Source organism: Orbicella faveolata, unplaced genomic scaffold (genome assembly GCF_042242905.1).
Source record: "Orbicella faveolata isolate gen_17 unplaced genomic scaffold, um_ofav_v1 contig_36, whole genome shotgun sequence".
Taxonomy (NCBI): domain Eukaryota; kingdom Metazoa; phylum Cnidaria; class Anthozoa; order Scleractinia; family Merulinidae; genus Orbicella; species Orbicella faveolata.
The window spans coordinates 14,476,271-14,499,099 of NW_028301565.1; the positions used below are offsets into that span (position 1 = coordinate 14,476,271).

At 38.7% G+C, this 22,829-nt stretch overlaps 2 protein-coding genes across 2 annotated transcripts in view; one reads left to right on the top strand and one right to left on the bottom strand.

The window, feature by feature from the left end:
• Positions 1–22,829, top strand: part of LOC110064335 (DNA repair protein RAD50-like) — a 26,833-nt gene continuing 4,004 nt past the window's right edge. Inside the window, exons 1-16 of the mRNA XM_089275405.1 lie at positions 1–141; positions 2,103–2,207; positions 2,665–2,766; positions 3,974–4,185; positions 4,814–4,996; positions 5,131–5,256; positions 5,805–5,949; positions 6,752–6,865; positions 7,143–7,238; positions 7,827–7,974; positions 8,367–8,424; positions 8,754–8,859; positions 9,196–9,291; positions 9,600–9,629; positions 10,221–10,300; positions 11,340–11,398. Of these exons, the coding sequence (XP_089131531.1) occupies positions 94–141; positions 2,103–2,207; positions 2,665–2,766; positions 3,974–4,185; positions 4,814–4,996; positions 5,131–5,256; positions 5,805–5,949; positions 6,752–6,865; positions 7,143–7,238; positions 7,827–7,974; positions 8,367–8,424; positions 8,754–8,859; positions 9,196–9,291; positions 9,600–9,629; positions 10,221–10,300; positions 11,340–11,352 (1,662 nt within the window). The 5' untranslated portion in view covers positions 1–93 and the 3' untranslated portion in view covers positions 11,353–11,398. The remainder of the gene's footprint in view (positions 142–2,102; positions 2,208–2,664; positions 2,767–3,973; positions 4,186–4,813; positions 4,997–5,130; positions 5,257–5,804; positions 5,950–6,751; positions 6,866–7,142; positions 7,239–7,826; positions 7,975–8,366; positions 8,425–8,753; positions 8,860–9,195; positions 9,292–9,599; positions 9,630–10,220; positions 10,301–11,339; positions 11,399–22,829) is intronic.
• LOC149102370 (uncharacterized) lies at positions 18,647–22,194 on the bottom strand. Its single transcript, XM_089275408.1, has one exon. The coding sequence runs from the start codon at positions 21,919–21,921 to the stop codon at positions 20,950–20,952; it is 972 nt and encodes a 323-aa protein (XP_089131534.1). The 5' UTR covers positions 21,922–22,194; the 3' UTR covers positions 18,647–20,949.

A 22,829-nucleotide genomic window follows, 5' to 3' on the forward strand; every position in this document is an offset into this window, starting at 1 on the left:
CAGTATAATGATAGAAGTATTTTTTTTTTTTTTTTGATAGGTTATGAGAAAGGTCCCTTTTCCGAGGAAAAAGTAGATCGTTTTCTTGGAGAAATGAAGAAAAAATGTCAAACCGTTATTGATGACACAAAGCGTCAAAGGGTAAGGAAATAGTTCAAATTCACAAGGAAGGTTACAAACGTTCTCTATACATCTGGTGTTTGTGTTGCATTTTAAGGAAGTGCTTTTCCAATGATTTTATTGTTAAACGATTTATTACAAGGATCGTGAATATACAGTACAGTGGATAATCAAAGGAGACCTATGGTCAAACTCGTGGATTAAGTAATCTAGAGATGAAACATGTTGACGAACTTGTAATTATTGGTGTATTTTTAAGGGCTGTTAAAACAAGCGGGGTTCGTACCACGCAAGGTCGCACTTATCTCAGAAAGCGTAGGCTTTTTTCGTTGGCTTTCGTTGCACGATGCAAAATTGCAGCTGAACATGGAGTGGTAAAGGCTAAGGGTTCTTGGGTCACACAGGACACTCCTGCCAAAAAAATTAATAGACTACTCCCCCCCCCCCCCCCCCCCCCGCCCCCCAACACACATACACCCAGATCTTGATGTTGATGTATGTCTGCCTGCTGGGAGAATTTGCATGTATTCAAGTCGTACGAGCTTACAGACCTTTTTCATTACATTTCACTCAAGGCTATAGGTAAGGTTTCTTATGAGACAGCATTTCTTTTCCAATGTGGAACTGCTTGTCTCTATATATATTGCACGTAAAATACATCAAAATAAGTAACCTCTTTTGCAAGCATTTTCAGTTTTGATCCAAAACATCTGTCCACCCATAAACATGTGCTCCTACGAGCTCACATGGTGTTTCTTTCCCTTTGTTATCTTTTCAATCGGGAAGCATAAGTGTAAACACAAGACAGGGTAAAAATCATTTAAGCTTATCAAAATCAAGTATTTGTGATTTTTTTTTCCAAGTTTATGTGCATTTCACATTCCACTCAGAGTTCAGATCAATATACTAAAATAAACAACACAAGTATAGAGAACACAACTTTAATCTAAACTTAACTCGATGTCGGTTGAACGTGGACTACTCAACTGACATGAAAAACGTAACTACTATAAACTGCAAAGCTCTGAACGAAGGTCCAGCTTGATTGAACATTGGATCTCACAGCAGATCTAAGCAGCCAAACTTGAAAAGTAAAACGATAATAAGTCAAAGACTACTGCAAGGCTGACACAGGTCTATTCAAAACAATATTTCGGCTGGCCTCAGGTTTAGATGTTACTAATTATAAAAATGAAATTACAATATTATATAATGGTGTCGGTGTTTGTCCTGGTTTCGTTGGTTGAGAAGTGTTCGTTTCGCTCATAGAAGTTCATTAAGGTCCTCGAGTAAGACACATTCTCATCAAAGCTTACCACATTAGTAGGTCACTTTCCAGCAAACAAATGCTCATCTCCTGGTCATTTTGAACGCCTGGACGAGTCAAATGCTCATGAAATTCAGCGCTCAAGTTGGCCGTAGTACTAAAGTACTAGCGAAACACCTAGCATTAATGGTCGTGTAAAAGCTACAAAATCATCAATTCGGGCTGGCACGATGCATCCTTTGAGTAGTAACCGCGCAAACACGCGAGCGAGGCTCGCGCTGACTGCACGGTTACTATTCTCATATGGCGTCGGGCTCGGTTACTATTCCAACATGGCGTCGGCCTCGGGCGCTCTCGTTGGGGCCGACTAATTACGAACAGTGTCTACACCTGAGTGAGTGAGTGAGTGAGAGAGTGAATGACACATTTGCATACGGCGGAGTCCCCGCAAGAAACACGTTTCTACGCTTCGCGTATCTACGAGTTTAAAAACTTAAATATCCTTTTAAAGAAAAATGCTCTTTTAATATGTATACTGCGACCGTTGCACAATCCTCTGAAACAACTCAACATTTTTTAAAGATATTAAGTTTAAAAATGCTATACACCTGTATGAGATTTGAATTGGCCTAAATGTCTTTTTATTTGTTCTTTCTTTTTTTTACTTTTTTTATGTAATATTGCATTTTTTTTATTGGATGAATTCCACCCACAGCAAGTATTTGACGAGAGCGTGAGCAAGGTACAGAAGAAACTTGACGATATGAAGAAAAGTCAAGCACAGTGCGAGGAAACCCTTCGACTCAAAAACAAACTCATGGTAATGAACTACAAATTTAATTTCAGTACAAGTTTTCGTTCATGCACCTTATTCACATTCCATTGAGATCTGACAGATTAGGCATTGTTTTGTAAAGGAGAACAAAGGAGTAAGTGTTGTTGGAAATAGAATGAAACACGGCATGGTATGGCTGAATTAACGAAACGGGTCTATCTTGACAGCAGTACAAAACAGGCTTACTACTTTTGATGGCCGGGACAGTAGCACCATTGACTGACGGAAAACGTTTTACCTGACTCTGAGCGAGACCACTTCTCTACTCTGCGATCATACCCTCCCTCCCTGCAAAAGGAAAAAAGTCTGATTTCAGGCTACCCCTTCTCAGGTTGTCGAAACGTCAGTTACAAACAACAGTTCCACGTGGGTTTGATTAATGTCCACTGTATGATCTTAGATATACAGAACGCATTTTTTTCAACGTGATCTTGCATTGCAGAGGGAAAATCAACAGAAACTGAAACAAATAGGCCAGGAACTGAGCAACGTGGATGCTTCGGCCAACAGACTGAAAACACTGGAGGAAGAACTGCAGCGGGCGGTGTGTATTGAACTATCAATTCTTCTTACTCATTGGCACGTCAATGTCTGATGCAAATAGCTAAGTGGCTTTAGTGTTCAAAACTACTTAGTAAAGCCAACCATTTAACTGATCATTCTTATGGTGGCTTGATACCGTAAAAACGCGATATTTCGGTTTGCCGGTGAGAAAATGATTGACGGAAAGCAAGTACAGCCAAGTTGTTGGCTATCAATAACCAATAGTTGTAAAAAAGCGTCGTGTTTTGCGATAGCTGTAACTTCATTCCAATGACTTACTAGGTTCTTACAAGTTACAGAGACTTAGTGCATTTTGTTTATTTTGTGATAACTGTAACACCTTTACAGAGGTGTAATATTGTTCTTTATTATAATTATGGCTGTGTCTCACAAGGACTGGGAACTACCGAATTCAAGAATTTGATTGGCCAAAATCAATATTGAAAGCGGTCTAGATTTTCCCATCTAGGCCGGCATCTAGACCGGTTATGTTTTGCGGTGAAAAAGTTGCAAACTTTAATGCAAAAATGTTGGCTATTTTGTTCTAACAATATTTATTTATGGCAATGCCAAAGAGTCTGATAAGAAAAGAAAAGAAAGTAAAGAGGACGAGCAGACTTCGGCAGAATTAAGTTCAGCTCATCGCCATTCGCAAGCAAAATGTCGGCTAGTACAAACCAGTTACGGCTAAACGAATTAAATTTCTCTTGCTTACCATATAATAAACATCTTATTAACCTAGCTTAGTCGGTCTGTATGGGAGAATCTTGACCTCGGTCGTGTGTACAGACTTCACTGCGTTCGGTCTGTACTCACGACCTCGATCAAGATTCTACCATACAGACCTCCAGCTCGGTTAATAAGAGCTAACTTTAACAATTATTCCACGAGTGCGCATTGGATATGAAATGATAAATATATGCACCTTATTGGCTGTAATCATCTCATGTCCAACAAGTGCGATTGGAAAAATAATTGTTTTATAAAAACGCTCCCAAAATATAGAAAACTAAACTAAAGCAAGACATAGACATGGAATACATAAAAAAATAAACACATAAAAGTTAAAATACCCTCACAATGAAAAGTCTTGAATTGTATTATTCAATTACTCAGTTTTAATAATACGCGATAGCTGTAACACCCTTTCAGTATCAGAGGTTCTTATAAGTTACAGAGGTTCAGTACAGTTTCCTTTTTACTTGCAGGGGACAGAGCTGGAAGGTGCTCAGGAAAGTGGCAATGTCAGTGTGTTAGGCAAGGAGATTGATAAACTGCAAACTGACGAGCGTGAAGTGGATAATGAACTACGTCGGCTAAGAGAAGAACAGCAAGCGATGCACATGCAGTCCACAACTCAGGCTAAACTGGACATGCTGGCCAAAGACAAGAGCAACAAAGAGGATGCTATCCAGAAAATGTGAGAGAATGTGACGCGCGCCAGTGTGGCCAATTGATTCATTTTGTTTCATTTGACAGCGTTTTCTCACGCATGCATTTTCGGTGAAAACGATAGTGTTTTCAGTCATCAGTGTAGTGTGAACAGTAGGCGAAAACGCAGAAAGTATTGCTTTTTTAAACGAATACACAGTAGTGTGGACGGGGCAACAGATGACAACCTCCTTCAAAGAGCAAAACAAAAAACAAAAAAACAAAAAAACAAAAAAACAAAAAAACAAAAAAAAGGCCAAAAGTGGCAAAGAAAAAGAAACTGGTCAACTACAAGCAAGATGATTTGTTGACAACCAACAGATTTGATGAACTGCGATTCATTTCCACCCCTGTAATCCTTATCGTCAGTGCCATTTTCCTCAAACTACTTTTAACTTTCTTCTTTTTTATATGTACATTAAATGACATCCTCAATTAACAACATAGGAATTACGAAAGCTTAAAATAATCAGCCGGGGCGCTGTTCCTTAAAGACAATTAAAATTCCCAAACAATTTGTTTTGTCACAAATCTAAAGAATCAGAATGTCCTCTCGCGATTTCGTTGTTGTCTCATTCTAGATATCCTTTGCTATATTTTGGTTTTCTTTTATTCAGTATGGACCGTCATGAAGAAGATCTGAAATCCACGCTGGGCGAACGTGGTACGTCAGCGAGCCTGCACACGAGATTACAAGAACATGTGAGGGTCAAACAAAGAGAACTGAAGGAAATGAGAAGCAATCTACAGAAACAGAAACAACTACTATCCTCCAAACAAACGCGAAAAAAGATGATCACGTAAGAATCATGACTTACTAGAAACTAGTACTATAAGTAAAAATTCCATTGAAAACTGTTGAGTTTACACACTGTAAGAAGAACGCAGATTTCAGGTAACTATTTGTACTTAATTTTTTACTGTTCTTTAACAGAGAGAACTTAAAAGAAAAGGAGAATCAGGCACGGCAACACAAAAGGCAGATATCCGAGGCGTGTGGGGAGAATAACTATAACACCACAAGGGAAATCATTAGCAGCAACGTCGCCTCTCTACAAGAGTAAGTTTCAGCTTCGGAAACAGGTGTCGTGTCTAGTTGATTTTTGTGAAGATCGGTATCAACCAGTCAGGAGTTGCGTGAGTACTCGCGAGCAATCCGAAAATTGCCACGTCAGCTTAACGGCATAGAGTGTCCCCATGTTACTCAGAAACGACAGAAATCGGCCTTGAAAGCGAGAAGCCTCCGGCTAGATCTTATTTTGTGAATTGCTTTGTACTTTTTATTGCAGTTTTTAGTAGTTATATGTTACCTGATTGTTTCAAGAAAGTCTCACAACATGACATAACCTAATAGAGTGAGAATGTCCGTTTTGGCTGAGCTAAGCGTTGACAAAAGAAAAAAAATCGTTTGGTAATTTCGATATAAGTTTATTTATGTATATTAAAAAATATATATATATACATGTATTACACTTGTTGTATCCATGAAAACTAGTCTTTTGATCAGTTTCCTGCGGTTTTACGATTTTACGTTTGTAGACATGCAGGCAATATCACCAGTAGTCAACATGATAATATGTTTTGTTGTTCTTGTATTGCATCGCGAAGTGAACGAGGTATTATCGGCTCATTGGAGAAAATCTATTCCAAGTATGTTTCTAAACTGGAGAGTGAAGATGTGCACACGAGTGGCTGTCCTCTGTGTCATAGGACATTTGAGAACAACAGGCAGATTGCTGCTCTTGTCACTGAGGTACGTATCATGATAAAATCTGTCTACACGGTTGAATCTCTCTACAATGGTCACTCTGGGGTGGGATAATTAAACGTGGCTGTTGTAGAAAAGTGACCATTATTGTGCCCGCTATAGGGTCGACTGTCTGTTTTGACCTTCTAAAACTTGGTGAAGTAATCTTTCTCTGTGAAAAAAAAGAAAATTTAGTTAGGTCCCAAAACGGAAGAAGAGCTAATTTCTTCTTACAAAGCCAACACAGTGACCAGTTGTCGGGTAACGAGACCTGTAAAATCATCAACTAAAGGATGGTTTTGATGTTCAACCAAATTCTCTAATCTAACATTAAACGAACTTTATGGTAACCAATAAGGAGAATTGAAACTTTAATCCTGGTACGAAAAGAGTTAGAGGCTCTTTTGAGTTCACGATCGGATGACTACATGCATAAACAACTTGTTGTCGATGGATGTACATGTATGGTAACCTAAAAATATTTTACTACCAGCCAGCCTGTTTACGATTAAGCCAATCCAGGATTAGGATGAATTTTGATTTCGTTTTCGAACTCTTCAACGATGTTTTCTGTTTACAATTTCCTCCCTCCCCCCAGTTTTGACGTAGACTAATCTCAAACCCCGCGAAACATTAGCAATGGAGAACAATTTTACATATACAGCTGTAAATCAATTTTTGAGCAACACGTCATGGGTTGTAAAGCAACAGTATCCCCAGTATCCCATAATCAGAAGTTGAAATTAAATTTATTTTCCCTTCTACGTCAAAAAAAAAAAATCATTAATTTTGTTTTTTCTTTCAACAGCTGAGGACTAAGATTCGAACTCTGCCCGAGAAAAGAGTATCCATTGAGAGGAATCTTTCCAATGAACAAAAACGCTATGACCGCATTCTTGAACTGGCCCCAGCTAAAGAAACTGTGAGTATTTTTAGCTTTTTGTTTGGTGGGAGTCTTGAAAGTGGTCAGTGAGAGCAGGGAATTTTAAAACATACCTTGCTGTATTATTGTATAGTCTGGCCGACCGAGTAGTGAAGGGAAAAAAGTAAAGAGGCAACTGGTCTTCCTCCCGTTCGTTGGCATTCCTGAGACGTTTTGATTGTTTACAGAATCTCCAAGTAGCACAGCAGTGCTAAATACACTGACTCTCAAACAGAGTGATTTATTTATTTATTTTTGTCTTTATCTATTTTTCTAGTTAGAATCTCTCGAGAACATTGAAATTCCTGACGTTAAAATCAAATTGGAAGAGATAGAAAGAGAAGTGCAAAGAATTGAAGAGGAAATTACTGAGGTACGTCATGTAACAACACTGAACAACACTAAACAGAGAGAATATTGATGGGAGACCCGGTATGTCATCTATTGCTAGAAAATGCAAGCTCTAGGTTTGGTATGGATTATATCATTGCTGCATCCAGATGAAAGAAATAAGGAGTTACACAATGGATTTAATCGCTCAGACCTCATTAAGTGATTTTCATAGACGCCATTATTGAGCCGATAAACCAGATGAAAGACTATGTATGAGACATAAGAAATATTTCTCGTCTACAAAAGAAGTGGTTTGAAAGTCTTATTTATAATCGCTCAGTTTGTAGTGATTTGCATGTATGTATAACAATTCAAGAAAACTACGTTCCCCATGTACCAAGAATTCATCAGCTACAATTGTTACCAAAAGATAACTTGAGAAAGTGACTTTCAAAAGCTGATGCATGAAGCCAATCACTCTGGCTATAGAACATATGATAGCAATTATGAATCTACCTGTGTGTTTAGCAGAGAATTCATTTGCAACAGCAAGACGGCGAAGGTTGACAATAGCCTTGACTAAGATGATCAGTAATTGGCTTAACTTTGTAAGTCTGTTTCTCTTCAGCTTGAAGACCTTCAAAGCATAACTGAAAGTGAGGAACAGAGTGCTCGACAAATGGAGCCAGACATCCCTATGTTGGACAAGTACAAGATAGAGCTAAAGGAAATGGACAGGAATATATCTTTGCTGCAGTCCAAGCTACATGGAGTTGGTTAGTCGTGTTTTTCTAATGCACTATGCGGGGGTTTTATTAACATTTTCAGCAGGAAGGCAATTGGTTTTCACAGTGTCAGAAAACCTTTCCTCTAGATGGTCAAACCAGGCAGGCAAAACACAGCCCTTCCCCGGCCCTTATTGAAACTCGACTATGATCACCGTTCCAACTACTGTAGTGTAATGGTGTTCTTTGCATCTATCGATTTTCACTTCATTCATTACCAAGGTGACAAGTCCCGTTAATTGATAACCGGATCAGTTCAGGAAATACGTTTCAAAGCTGTCAACTGGGATTCCATCGTTTTCAATGACTTTCTCTTTCACATAAGAACGCCTTCTATTTACCAGTGTAGTTTTTAACCATATGTTAACTACATTTCTCTGTAGCTCCTGGTCGCACCATGCAGTCGGTGTCTAACGAAATCGTGGACAGACAAGATCGATCGTAAGTATCGATACGAATAACTTGCAACGAGTTTCCTATCCTTGAACGATAGGCACTGGGAACAAGGTTGGCGCTTGAGTCTTCTCCCCTTGTTACCAATATCTGATGTGAGTTTTTCTTGATCACTTGGTTTTACGTTTTATGTTTTATGTTGTAACCGCGAAGTGTCATCACATGGTTTTAGTGAGAGGCCTAGTATTGTTTCTAGCCGATAATTAGAGCTACCGCGCCAACTTCATTGGAATTCAAACCAAATTAGTTTTCGTTGTGAAGTCAACTCTCTTGCACCTGAGTTTCTTCATCTTTTTACTTTGATTTTTAACTGTCAGGGACACTCTTAACAACAACATTGACAGAAAAAGATCACAGCTGAGCCAACTACAACGGCAGTTTAGTGAGCTGGAAAGTAACGTACATGATCTCAAGTCACACAAGGTAAATGATTCGCAAAGAATCCTTCGTAGGAAAAAAAGATGGCGGCTGTATATTTTACCGCAGTACCATGCGAACCTAACACAGCTCATAAGGCACAAGGAAATCCATATTTTTGCAGTGTTTGTCCCTCTACTAACGACATTGTGTATACAAGATTTGAAGACTATAATGTAGAACATTTCTGTACGTTTTTTATGAGCCTTGTTAAGGCTAAGAATTATGGGTACATGTACAAGTCGCCATGTTTATTTTTTTTCCGCAGAGGATTCTGGTTGTCAATTTGATATTCAGTAATCCAATCTGATTTACTTGCTGTTTAATTTTGAATTCTTCCAGCTACGCCTAAAAGCTCAATTACAGACGAGAACGCACTTGGAGCAACAGAAAGCCGAACTCACCGCAAACAACAGTGCCTTTACAAGAGAGATTAAGGTTAGTTACAGATCTCAAAAATAGGTCCGCGTTGCGTGCATGTAGGTACTGGAACTTTAGCACATGAAGACATGAATAACAATCAAAAGGATAGCAAGTTATTGTGGACAGTGGTGGCCAGTGATACGAGAACATAAATTCCTTCCTTTCTCTTAGCCCCAGTAAAGTGGTTGCATTGTTGAAAGAAGAAGTTAGTTATCAATAGTGTTTAAACTGTGGCTGTAATTTTTATCTTTTCAAAATTTACCCGTACTGAGACAAGTTTAATAAGCTATTGATTTCTTCATATACTTTTGATTCTGTTACAGGAAGCCGAGACTGAACTAACTCCTATTGCTGTGAGTAGAGATTTTCATTTTCTCCCTGCAGCTTTTAGTCTAGACATTCTGTTCTCATTTGTTACTTTCTGCTAGAAATTTTAATGGCAAAAATAGAAGGGTCTGACTGAATTACTGGTAACTAAGGCCTCGTAGTAAGTTCCAAATGGAGTAAACGCAAATCCCAAATGAAAGGTTAACACGTTTTCTCCTTTGCTTACCGTTTCACTTGTCTGACGACGGAGGGGATCAGTTTCCCTAGAAAATATTTTTGAATGTGATTATGTTCTTTTCGGTGCGTGGAACTTTTCACCTGGTTGATGCGTGTTTTAGTGTTTTTTAGTGTCCCAAAGTTTTAGTCCCAAAGTTTACTACGTGGTGCTAAAGGAGGTTAAACGGCCATATTACAACCTTGCAAGGTAAATAGGTGTAGCAACGAGAAATGGTACGGCCATCATGGCTTACGATAGAGTTGAGAAAAGAGGTAGACCTGGACACGGACTTTGTTTTGTACCACAAAGACATTTGATCCTGTGTGAAAGCTGCTACACACTTGCATATCCTGGAACATGTGAACAGTTTAACTAGTTTCATGACCTTGCTTTCTTTCAGGCTAAACTTGAAGAACTTCAGGCTGAGAAGCAGGGCGTTGTCAGTCAGAAGGAAGGTGGGAAGATGGGAATCGCAAGTTGGTTAGTGCAGATTTTTTTGTTTGTTTAATAGGTAACACTTATTCACCGAAGTGGAAGTAAATATCCACCACTTTTACCGAGACTGATTTGAATCTGCCACACAAACTGAATGATTATCGGACCTACAAATGACTTTATTTCTGATAATAAACCGACGAATGGTCGGAAATTTCGAAATCTCTGCTCAGAGGTTAATAGTGCTCTGCTCATCACCTCCAAGTTAACCAATTTAAAACGCGTGGAAAGCACTATTCTCACACACCGCCGGGAGCCATGCCAAGCCGAACCACCCAGCCTGACCTTTATTAACATAAGAACATAATAGTCTCACAATGACACAAAAAAGTGTCTAGAGAATAATTTCACCTCAACTTAACAAATTCTACAAGTACTTCACGCGTGGGTAGGTGGGGCATGTCAGGCAATGGTAGATGACAAAACAAAAACTGAAACCTTACACAAGCTACGTGCCTAACCCCCCCCCCCCCTCCCCCCCGCACACCTCTACCCAGACTCCCAGCCGTGTGTGAGAAAAACGTTTTCCGCTTTCGTTCCTCGGCCAATGGAAAACCACACTTCTATGGCCTTTACGGTATCACCTCCAGATGAAAGGTTTTCACATGACGTCTTAGCGGACAAGTGAGCTGTTCTCAAACAATGGAATTTTCCAATGTAAAAAATGTGCTATTATCATGGAACACAATATGGCCGGCGTGAACTTAAATTGATAAATTAGTTATTATGTTTTACGGTGGAAAAAAGGGAAGACCACTTTTTGCGGTCGCTCCTCCATGGCCTTTCTTCTGTGTGATCAAAATTTAGGTTCTTTTTTTTTTGTAAATGTTACAGGACATCAGTCAACTTCCGGTGATGCTGTGTTGCTCTTGTTTGTTTGTTTCTTTAAATACATGTTGCCCACTTGCGACAAGAGCGAAACCTCTCCAACCTTATCTATCTCTACGCTTTTCTAAGGGGCTCTACCTGTACTGTTATTGAAATTCAAAACATTTTTATATCAGTTATTTTATTGTTTTCACAGCTTAACGAAATAAGGACGAGTGGAGACAAAGTGCATGAAAAAATCGCTGAAATAAGACGGTAAGTCAAGTGTGCAACACCTTTATTAAACGAAATTTGCGTATTAAGGGTAATGTCTTCATGACTCATCAAGTTACCAGAAATACCGTCAAGAGACGACAGTTACTAAAGACAATGAATGTTTCAGGATGCTGTGACAGAAGCTACTTAACCCCAAACTCCAAGGAGAGTCGAAATAAGACCTTCCCAGCCGCGTTCAGACACTCAGTGCTACACACTGTAGTTTTATTTACCTTTTACAAGTTTAGGGTGTGAACGCTATAAGACAAGTTCGAACTTATGAAGTGTGTCTGGTTATTGAACGTGACAAGGGTTGCGTCTTGGGGCCGACACAACAAGTTAACGTCCTGTTTAGAACTCGACCGAAGAGCTATCTTGACATGGGACGGGTGCTTATAAATATGACAAGAAATTATCCACACATTGTCATTCTTGTAACTCGTTCAGAGAAACCGGCTAACGTATAACACATTCACTATTTACACAGCTAACAGACAGATATGTTGCGAAATTAAAGTCTAGTTTTATAGTTTAGGTGTGAACAAGCATTTTTTTTCTCTCCCAAAACGTCAATTTTCGGAGTGTTACGCCTTAGACTGTTCGTTTTCAGTTCGGCTATTCTGTTTCTCGCTGTACCGGTGAAATGTTCCCAGCTGCATCGAGGGTGCGTCGTCTACTAGACTACTTCTCTCTGGCCTTGTTTTTATGACAATTACAAAGATCAGCAACACAAAACTAAACTCATAGCTTCTTAGAAAGAATGAAACACCAAACCTGATCCAGATGGAGTTCTTGTTGAATTCTAAACCTCTCATAGCACCGAAATCACCAGCAGACACACACATAACCAGCATTAAAGAAATTGCAGTAACCACAGATGAAGTAAAGGCCAGTAGCACAATATTCTTGAGTCTTTTTTGTCTGCGAGAATTATCCGTCTGTCGCGAAGATCTCAAGTTACGCGAAATTCTAAAACCGGCCACCGCGTATCCGACAGAAATCAATGTCCCCCAAATATACAGGGTCAGATCTGAAATAAAACGCCAGAATTTCCTGTCTGCGAATACAACCAGAAAGTTAAACGTAGCTAGGATTATCGTGAAGGCAGCTGTAATCGAGAGCAGTACCCAGACGTTTTGAAGTCGAGGAGACGCAAGTGTAATCTTGGTTGTCTCGAGTAGAATTAACAGCAGTATGCTATAGGCGGACAAGTTAAACGCTAGTGAAAAGCTATAGAGCATCACGGCAGTACCATAACGTGTCTTGCTAATCTCGTGTAACAAGAAAGGGGACCATAAGAAAACGATCGTTTTAAGAACAGCGGCGATAAAGAGTTGCGCTGTCGTAAATCGCCAATGAATGCTTTTACTTGAAGTCCTTGCTCTTTGGCGGACAAGGAGAAGTAACACGTCTAGGATGCTAAAAACTAAATATAATAAAAGCTAGATTGAATATTGTTGTTGTACTAAGAAATATCCTTTCTCGAGATGTATGGATTGTTATTACCTGTATTAAGAGGCCCTGCGCCTAAGAAACGACCGATGATTTCCGGCTGAAAAATAAAATCGGCCGATTTTTATCTCCCAAGCAGAGGTTACCGAATACTATTTAAAAATGAATTTCTTTTGTTTCAGTTTCGCTTTAAACCAAAAATATCGAGCCGCAAACTTTTTCCGTCTGATAGCAGCAAAATCAGGCCGAAAATAAGCCCCCACAAAAAACTGTTCAGAAATTACTATCGCAACGCAAAATAATGAGAAAACTACACAGTGTTGAAGAAAAAGGCCTTTTAATGCAATATCATTCGATAAACATCAAAAAACTGCCGAAGCGATTAAAAAATAAAGTTTCAAATATTGCATACTAAATTAGATGGAGTGTTGGAGCTGATTTTAAAATAATTATTTCTCAAAAGTTCAACGCTTTTGAAAGCAATCACAGTGATGAATTAGACATTGGAGGGATATACATCATGTTTCTGGAAAAACATTTTTCGGCCAAAGTATATTGACCTTGTACAAAGCGTTCAAAGTTACCGTGTTTACCGTTATCCTGCTACTTCGGCGAAACACTTCTCTTTTGCCAATACGGCCGTGGATAGCGTGGTAAACGCCACTTTAAACCTTGCTAGGCATACAAAGACCATCCTGAGTAGAAGGATGTAGAATTGAAAGAGAAAGGAAGATGAAAAATACGCAGAAAAAGAAAATAACTCGAAATTACCATCTCCCAACGAAAGTTGAATCTGGAAAATGTCGTGGCGTGACAGCGGCCATTGACGTCATTTGTCACGTCAAGTCGCAAGAGTGTGGGAAAACGAGTCTGCAATGTCCTTCGGGCGGTCAGCGGCTAGGGATCCAGTCGTGACCCCATAACTCAGATCACGCTGCGGCCAAAACGGTGCGGCGGTTGGGGAAGTTTTTCTTTTTCAGTGACCATCATTTGTGAAAAATAACATAACATTGTTCCACCAAACGTTTTCTGGCCGGGAAAAATCGCTTTCCTATTTGTGCATTCGTTTGGATTCCGTCGCTATTTATACGAATGACGTCAATGGCCGCTGTCACGCCACGACATTTTCCAGATTCAACTTTCGTTAGCAGATGGTAATTTCGATTTATTTTCTTTTTCTGCGTATTTTTCATCTTCCTTTCTCTTTTAATTCTACGTCCTTCTACTTAGGATGGTCTTTGAATGCCTAGCAAGGTTTAAAGTGGCGTTTAACACGCTATCCACGGCCGTATTGGCAAAAGAGAAGTGTTTCGCCGAAGTAGCAGGATAACGGTAAACACGGTAACTTTGAACGCTTTGTACAAGGTCAATATACTTTGGCCGAAAAATGTTTTTCCAGAAACATGATGAATATCCCTCCAATGTCTGATTCATCACTGTGATTGCTTTCAAAAGCGTTGAACTTTTGAGAAATAATTATTTTAAAATCAGCTCCAACGCTCCATCTAATTTAATATGCAATATTTGAAACTTTATTTTTTAATCGCTTCGGCAGTGTTTTTTATGTTTATCGAATGATATTGCATTAAAAGGCCTTTTTCTTCAACACTGTGTAGTTTTCTCATTATTTTGCGTTGCGATAGTAATTTCTGAACAGTTTTTTGTGGGGGCTTATTTTCGGCCTGATTTTGCTGCTATCAGACGGAAAAAGTTTGCGGCTCGATATTTTTGGTTTAAAGCGAAACTGAAACAAAAGAAATTCATTTTTAAATAGTATTCGGTAACCTCTGCTTGGGAGATAAAAATCGGCCGATTTTATTTTTTAGCCGGAAATCATCGGTCGTTTCTTAGGCGCAGGGCCTCTTAAGAGCAGCTTCGCCTAAATATCAACTAGACTTGGAAATAGCGAAAAAATCGAATTTCTTCAAACTCGCCCAGAATGAAGCCCTACGGGCACTAGTTACAAAAATATCGTTTTAAGTTCGATAAATCAAAAATTATTTTTTTCCGCAATTTTTTCGTTTCGATGCCCCAAATCGGCCAAAATCCATCGAAAATGAGCGGCATATTCAGAGGCTCGTAAACTCAAAAGTAAAAATCTTCATTACAAACTGATTACACGTCGTATTTGTACTTCCTTTTTTGTCTATTTAGAGCTAGATAGATCGTGATTTGATTAGAACTTAAATATTTGACGAATTTTCTAAATTAACGACCCAAGACAGCTTTACAAGAGGTCTACATTTAGCCTATTTTCAAATGCTAAAAAGGCGTTCTGGTACACGGCTTTTCCCAAAACGACTAGTTTGGTGTGAAAGAGCATTCTTTCTTCTTCAAATTAGTGAAATAAAATTTTTGGGTAAATAAAATCGCGAGCGCTGAGATAGCGAACTAAATGCAGCACTTCTTCCTGAAAACGTGACCTTTGACCCGAGCGTTACGAAACCGATTACTGCAAGAAAACCCGGAAGAAAAGCAAACGCTTCGTTATTTTGAAACAATTTCTAGTGATATCTCTCCGAAACCATGATTGCAAGAAACTATTTCCAGATATGAAATCATACAGGGTCAAAAAAGGAGCTAAAGGGCGCATTTTGACACAATAACTTTGTTTGCTGAGAATTGAAGTCAATGACCGTTAACGAATTCCAGTGAAATTTGCAAACTTGAAGTATGTTAGCCGATACTTACCTGAATATTTATATTAATAGAAGAGTCGTCTTCTTGGATTAACCTTCAAAAGAAGCAGGATCCAGATTTGAAAATCTTTAAAAGAAGAAATGTTTAATGTTCCGTGACCTGCCCGCTGCTATAAATTAGCTTAAATTCCATGTACATGCCGACCGCATGTTTGTCGTAAAACCAACTGAACTCCACTGACAGTTTCCATGGGCAACCCCAAAATAAACAATCCCCCAAAATGTAAAGTGAAATTGGCTGTCTTCATGAACAGTTAGAAGCTAGAGTCAAGTTCCATTACCTTTAAAAAGTGCTTGAATTTATTTGTTTGCGTCGACTTTGTCCACTACTCTCACGTTCGAATGCCGCGAATCGGTCACGCCAAAACAGTGCAGACCGTGCAGACTGCAGACAACACCGCGTTCAAACGTCGGGCATGCGCAAATTGGTACATTTTTTGGCAGCCGCGCGCCAATTTCCCGCCCAAAAATTTAAAGGAAAACATGGGAAACAACCGGTGTCACGCAAAATTTACGAAAAAAAATTGAAAAGTTCATAGAAATCTGTAAAAGGAAAAGAAAGCGGTAAAAGGAAAACTTAAGACTTTTCAGACACAAAGTTTATTAAGTTACCGGTATTCTGTTGATTTACCATTTTGTTTTGAGCTTTACCAAAAAAGTTTATAAGTCTTAAAACCCGTGTCATGCTACGAGCCGACGGCGTAGTATATTTTTATTTGTTTTTATTAATCACACGATGCGTGACGCCGGAAACGGACGACAAACGATGTGTAAAAGAACGAAAAATGGGAGAAGAAAAAGACAATTGCAGTGATTCGGCTTCGCTCAGACGAGCTTGAAAAATTTTGGCAAGGACTGAGGGATTCCATCCAGATCCTTGATTTGTCTGAAGCACAGGAACGAGATGAATCGAAACGGCAAACGATGTTCATGTTCATCGTCATGGGGGCATAGCTGGCCAAAATACCGATCCCAAACCGACTGTACCTGGTCTTTGACCAGGTGGGAAAAGCTTTTCTAAACTACAAACCTGGAAAAAAACTGGTGCACTAAATGCAAAGTCGAGGCGGACAAAAAATTCAAGGAGCACGGAAAATACATACCACGGAAAAGAAAGACCTGCAACAAGCAGAAGGTAGAACAATTTTTAACTCTGAAGTCATTTCTGTTAGCTCTCGTTGTACCGGCTAAAACATAAACAAATATATAAATAACGAGGAAAATGTCATTTATAGGATACCGATGACCCATGAAAAGAACAGTGTCATGAAAATATTTTGGCCACCTTTTAGTTGCTCCATTGCTCGCACATGCGCGGACGTTTGACCGCTGTGTTACTGCAGACACTTGTTTGGGCTTTTCATTGTGACTCCCTTTTTGGGTCTAGTTACAAAATAGTGTTGAATATATCTGAAAGTCTGTCATTTATCCACAGGCTGCACAAGCGCAGAATTGACCTTTGATTCAATAGACAAACGCGTACAAGACTTTGTATGGGAAACTTACTCAGTCTGCACGGTCTGCAGTGTTTTGGCGTGACCGATACTACGCAGTATTCGACCGTGACAGTAACTACTGAGTGAACAAAGTAGAATCAAGCACTTTTAAAAGGTAATGGAACTTGACTCTAGCTTCTAACTGTTCATGAAGACAGCCAATTTCACTTTACATTTTTGGGGATTGTTTATTTTGGGGTTACCCATGGAAACTGTCAGTGGAGTTCAGTTGGTTTTACGACAAACATGCGGTCGGCATGTACATGGAATTTAAGCTAATTTATAGCAGCGGGCAGGTCACGGAACATTAAACATTTCTTCTTTTAGAGGTTTTCAAATCTGGATCCTGCTTCTTTTGAAGGTTAATCCAAGAAGACGACTCTTCTATTAATATAAATATTCAGGTAAGTATCGGCTAACATACTTCAAGTTTGCAAATTTCACTGGAATTCGTTAACGGTCATTGACTTCAATTCTCAGCAAACAAAGTTATTGTGTCAAAATGCGCCCTTTAGCTCCTTTTTTGACCCTGTATGATTTCATATCTGGAAATAGTTTCTTGCAATCATGGTTTCGGAGAGATATCACTAGAAATTGTTTCAAAATAACGAAGCGTTTGCTTTTCTTCCGAGTTTTCTTGCAGTAATCGGTTTCGTTACGCTCGGGTCAAAGGTCACGTTTTCAGGAAGAAGTGCTGCATTTAGTTCGCTATCTCAGCGCTCGCGATTTTATTTACCCAAAAATTTTATTTCACTAATTTGAAGAAGAAAGAATGCTCTTTCACACCAAACTAGTCGTTTTGGGAAAAGCCGTGTACCAGAACGTCTTTTTAGCATTTGAAAATAGGCTAAATGTAGACCTCTTGTAAAGCTGTCTTGGGTCGTTAATTTAGAAAATTCGTCAAATATTTAAGTTCTAATCAAATCACGATCTATCTAGCTCTAAATAGACAAAAAAGGAAGTACAAATACGACGTGTAATCAGTTTGTAATGAAGATTTTTACTTTTGAGTTTACGAGCCTCTGAATATGCCGCTCATTTTCGATGGATTTTGGCCGATTTGGGGCATCGAAACGAAAAAATTGCGGAAAAAAATAATTTTTGATTTATCGAACTTAAAACGATATTTTTGTAACTAGTGCCCGTAGGGCTTCATTCTGGGCGAGTTTGAAGAAATTCGATTTTTTCGCTATTTCCAAGTCTAGTTGATATTTAGGCGAAACTGCTCTTAAGTCGTTTGTGTTCAATTGTTCTTATTTATCGTTCTCAGTTAACAAGTATTTGAAATTAATTTTTGTTTTTGGTAGCACTTTTTATTCACCGATAAGTCAAACTGAGTGCCTTTTACGAACGGAGAAGCTTTTACTGGAGGAAAAATGGTGTAAATCCCCCCAAACAAACCATTGACTACACTACCCAACTTACTGGGTAGAAAATTTGCTGTGAACCTTTTTTTGTGAAACTAGTGAAATCGGCCATTCGGTTTTAACGAAACAACAGCAACAACAAAAAATCAATTTAGCTTACTGAAAGGTAGGCTTAGGGCTTTTATTTACATTGTGGAATTAAATTTACTTTCGAATCAAACAACCCACCACAAATATGGGAGAGTAATTTTTTTTATTTCTTTTCAAGTGTTTTAATTAGATATTAAAAACCAGGTGTTTTCAAATTCTTTATCAACACCCATACCTCTTCACCTCGGAGTCGGACGATAGAAATTTGCTTTTTAATTAGTTTGTACAACAAATAGGACCTTTTATTACTGAGGATGTTAGGTTTTCAATTGCTAATTCAATAACCATGAAAAGAAGGTCAATGAATATTTAAACGTTATATTAATTAGAAGGCCACATGGGCGTTTGTGGTTTAACTAAGTATGCCAGGTTTTATTTACTTAAATGTCTTGTAATGGAACAATTGAAGGACTCGGGAACGACTTTTGTAAAAGTTTGCAAGAACGAATTTTTGTTTTCGCTCCTATGGCGTAGGGACAAAGTAATAGACGTGTGAAGAAAGCCGTGATCCACCGCTGGCATTAATGTAAAGTCTTGAAAATTAGTAGCATTCTGTTATTTTTCTATAATCTACGTTGTGTTTACAATATGTATTGGTCGAATGGATACGATTTAACTTCTTCAGTATAAAAGAATAGTAAGACAATTATTGTATGCCCACAGGTTGTGAAGTGAATAAAGACGATTATATGACGAGATTTAACTGAGTTTATTAAAACCGAGGCAACAAGACAACCCTGATTAAGTGCTCTGTTGCTTAAATATATCTAAGAATCTTTCATTGCAAGAGCCTGGAGGCCGAGAAAGACCAAAACTTGACCAGGCTGAAATTTGGGTGAAAGATTTTATTTTGAAGGGGATGGCACATATATGAACAGTACCAGTCAACCTTTGTTCAAAACCAACCTGGAAACCTGATAATGAAGCCAGTGGACATGTATGTTTCGGAGTGATTCTCTGCACTGAGTAATCCTTTGCTGTTAAATGTTAACAACCTGTATAACCTATATATTAATATATATGAAACAATTACTCGATTCTAATTGGCTGAGAGCAGTGCAGTTCAAATGAAACATGCAAAAAGTGTAACACCAGTGCAAATTACACATCGTAATTCTAGATTATGATTGGCTGAGAGAAAATAGGAAATCAATGATATGACGTAAAATGCTGACGAAAATTTAGTGCGGAAACTTTGGAAAAGGTTTTGCCGAATGAGAAAAACTGGTTTCAAGAAAGATCTTCCGGCTCCACGCGAATTTTTTCATGTTTATATTAAGAAGTAATCATACGGTTTTTCTTGTTCAATTTGGTTGAATTTTTGAGTTTTTCAAAAAAAAGCTCACTCTTTCAAATTAATTCCAAATTGAACTCGCAACCGTATGATTACCTATACTAACAACCTGCACAGATTGCGTAAACGCCATAGTTACGTCGGGGTCATTGTTTTTTCTTTATTTGTTCAGGGAAGATTTGTACTTGGGTGAGTACTTACTCACTGAAATCGATGTTTCTTTTGTTATATGCGGCAAATTTAGAGATCCGCTATGTAATTGTCTTTAAACTATAAACAAATCGATTTAAATAAAGTGTATCATCTATTTACATATAGGGTGTATATAATTTTATTACGTGTAATATCTTCCTCTTTTCGTTAAGTGGTACTGTATATGAGTTATGCATAACCAAAAATTAATATGAAACATGAATTTACCCGGAAGTTGGAAGTCGTTCCAGTGCTCATAGCATTCGTAATATTCTCCGTTAGTATAAATCTACTAGCGTTCTATCACAAATGCCGTTTTCTGATTGGCTACGCCACTCTATCTATTCTGTGTTAGATAGTGAGTAGCGTAGCATTGTGCCCTTGTTAACAACATGACGGCCGCTTCTTGGCGTTTTCGAAGTGTCTGTGAAGAGGATTTAGACAAAGTTTTGAACGACTAATAGATTTATACTAAAACAATTAGATTATTCGCTCTCGATTTCTATGCGTGATAGTTGACGAGGGCTCAGCCCTCGTCAACTATCACGCGATAGAAATCTCGAGCTCATAATCTTATTGTTAAATATAATCATGTTTTTGCATTATTTTACTAAAAATATGCATCTTACCAAGCGTTCTGATTAAAGAAAATACAATATTTACAGAGGAAGCCACATCAGCCGTGCTGGTTTTCATGCCGGTTCTCTACCTTGTAAAAAGATTGGCGTTACGCGTAAATGCTTTTTATTCCAGATTTCCTGTATCCATTTACTTGGATAATAAACGTTTTCTACTGTAATAGTGTTATTCATTATTTCAATGCCAGATAGAGATCCACTGGTGTCCAAGCAATAGTTTCGACCCTTTTTTTGTAGGTTAAGGTGACATATAGGGAAGTGTATCACAATTGGATCTTTTCGTAGTTTTTCTCTGTCGGTGTTTCCTCCACGAATGTCCCTAGTTGTACATTTGGAGCGTCATCCACGGAACCTTTTCCAGACTTTGTTCGAATGACAACTCCAAAGATCAAAAGCACAATCACAAGCTCGCAGCCCTTTAGCAGAAACATTATTACATACCTGCTCCAGTTGGATGTCTTGGCAGACATCTCTAAACGTTTGAAGATACTGTTCTGGGCAGCAGCTAAACAGACAGTCAGAATTAACATCGCTGCAGTAATAAACGGTGCAAGGAGGACTAGTATTGTAATGTTTTTCAGTCTTCGTTCCCCTGAAGATTTTCCAATCTCTCGCGAGGACTGCAGGTTCCTCCACATTCTGCGCCCTGCCACAACGTAGCCAATGCAGATCAGTGTTCCCCAGGTAGAGAGAGCCAGATATGATAGAAAGTACCAAAACTTCCTGTTTGCGTATAAAACCAGCAGGTTAAAAGTCAGCATAACAAACGTTAGTACGGCTGTGACGGCGAGCAACACCCAAATGTTTTGAAGCCGCGGAGGAGCTAGTGAAGTCTTAGTCGTTTCTAGTAATATGAGAAGGAGAATGCTGAACGCAGAGAGAATCAACGCTAAGGAACAGCAGTCTATGAGCAATGCTATTGTGAATACTTCCTTCGATGCTTCCTCCAACAATAAAGGGCTCCAAAGCAGTGCGACTACTTTTAGCGACGCTGCAACAAAAAGCTGGATCGTTGTGAAACGACCGTGAACACTCCGACTGCCAGAAGGCTGCTTGCATTGGCGAACAATGATAGCAAAACAACTCAGCGCGAAAATGCCAAACAATGTCGCGAATGTGTAAGCATAAAAGTCCCAGGCCCAGCGATCATGGCGAAATTTCTTTCCGTTTGCAACTGAAGAAGATAAAATGGACGTTGTGACCGAGTTTAACGTAGAGCTCTCGTTCTGTTGCATGTTGCTGTGGTTGCTGTCTGGTAACACTTTCTCCACTGACTAGTAATATTTACAAACCAGTGCAAGCTGTTTTCTCCTATGTTAAATCGTTTTTGCATACAGATGTCTCGATTCCATTGTTTCGAGACCGCAATCGAGTTTTGTGTATCTTTCTTTTCTTGTATTGGCCCATATAAGCGGCACATAAATTTTCTTTTTCGCGTCAACAATAGTTCCTTATCAATAAAAGATAAAGGAGCCTAAAAGCACTTGTTATTTGTGGATATAAACGAGATAATTTCGCTTAAACAGCCGCGTTGGAATACGAATCAATAACGAAAGCTTTTTTCTTACAGCATATGCTATACGTCAGTTCTTGCTGTTTGGTTTTCTATTGTTGGATGAAACTGTTAAATTAACTTGAATTGTAAATTGCTGTCAGTTGTTTTTTATTCAAGAAAAACATTTGCTGACGGCTATTTATGATGAATTTTTCGTCAAAAGTACCGGTTCTAAACTGAAATGCAAAAATATTTACTATTTTCCTCTAACAATATTTAGCTATGGAAGTGCCAAAAGGCTGATGAGGTAAAAAAATGTATAGAGGACCGGCAAACTTTGGCAGAATTAAGTTCGGCTCAGCGCCGTTCGCAAGGAAAATGTCAGTTAGTACAAACCAGTTACATTAAACGAATTAAATTGTTCTTGTCCTTTAGTGCGATATAAAAACCATCCTACTAATCGAGCTTAGCCGGTCTATATGGGAGAATCTCGACCTCGTTCTTGTGTACTGACCTCACTGCGTTCGATATGTACTCATGACCTCGGTCAAGATTCTCTCATACAGATCTGCTCGGTTAATAAGAGCTAAGTACGAGTCAACCTTTTTTTCAAAACCAACCTGGAAACCTGATAATCAGGCCAGTGGA

What these genes read in the sequence shown, in the direction of transcription:
- LOC149102370 (XM_089275408.1), bottom strand. Translation starts at nt 21,921, where the DNA reads ATGCAACAGAACGAGAGCTCTACGTTAAACTCGGTCACAACGTCCATT.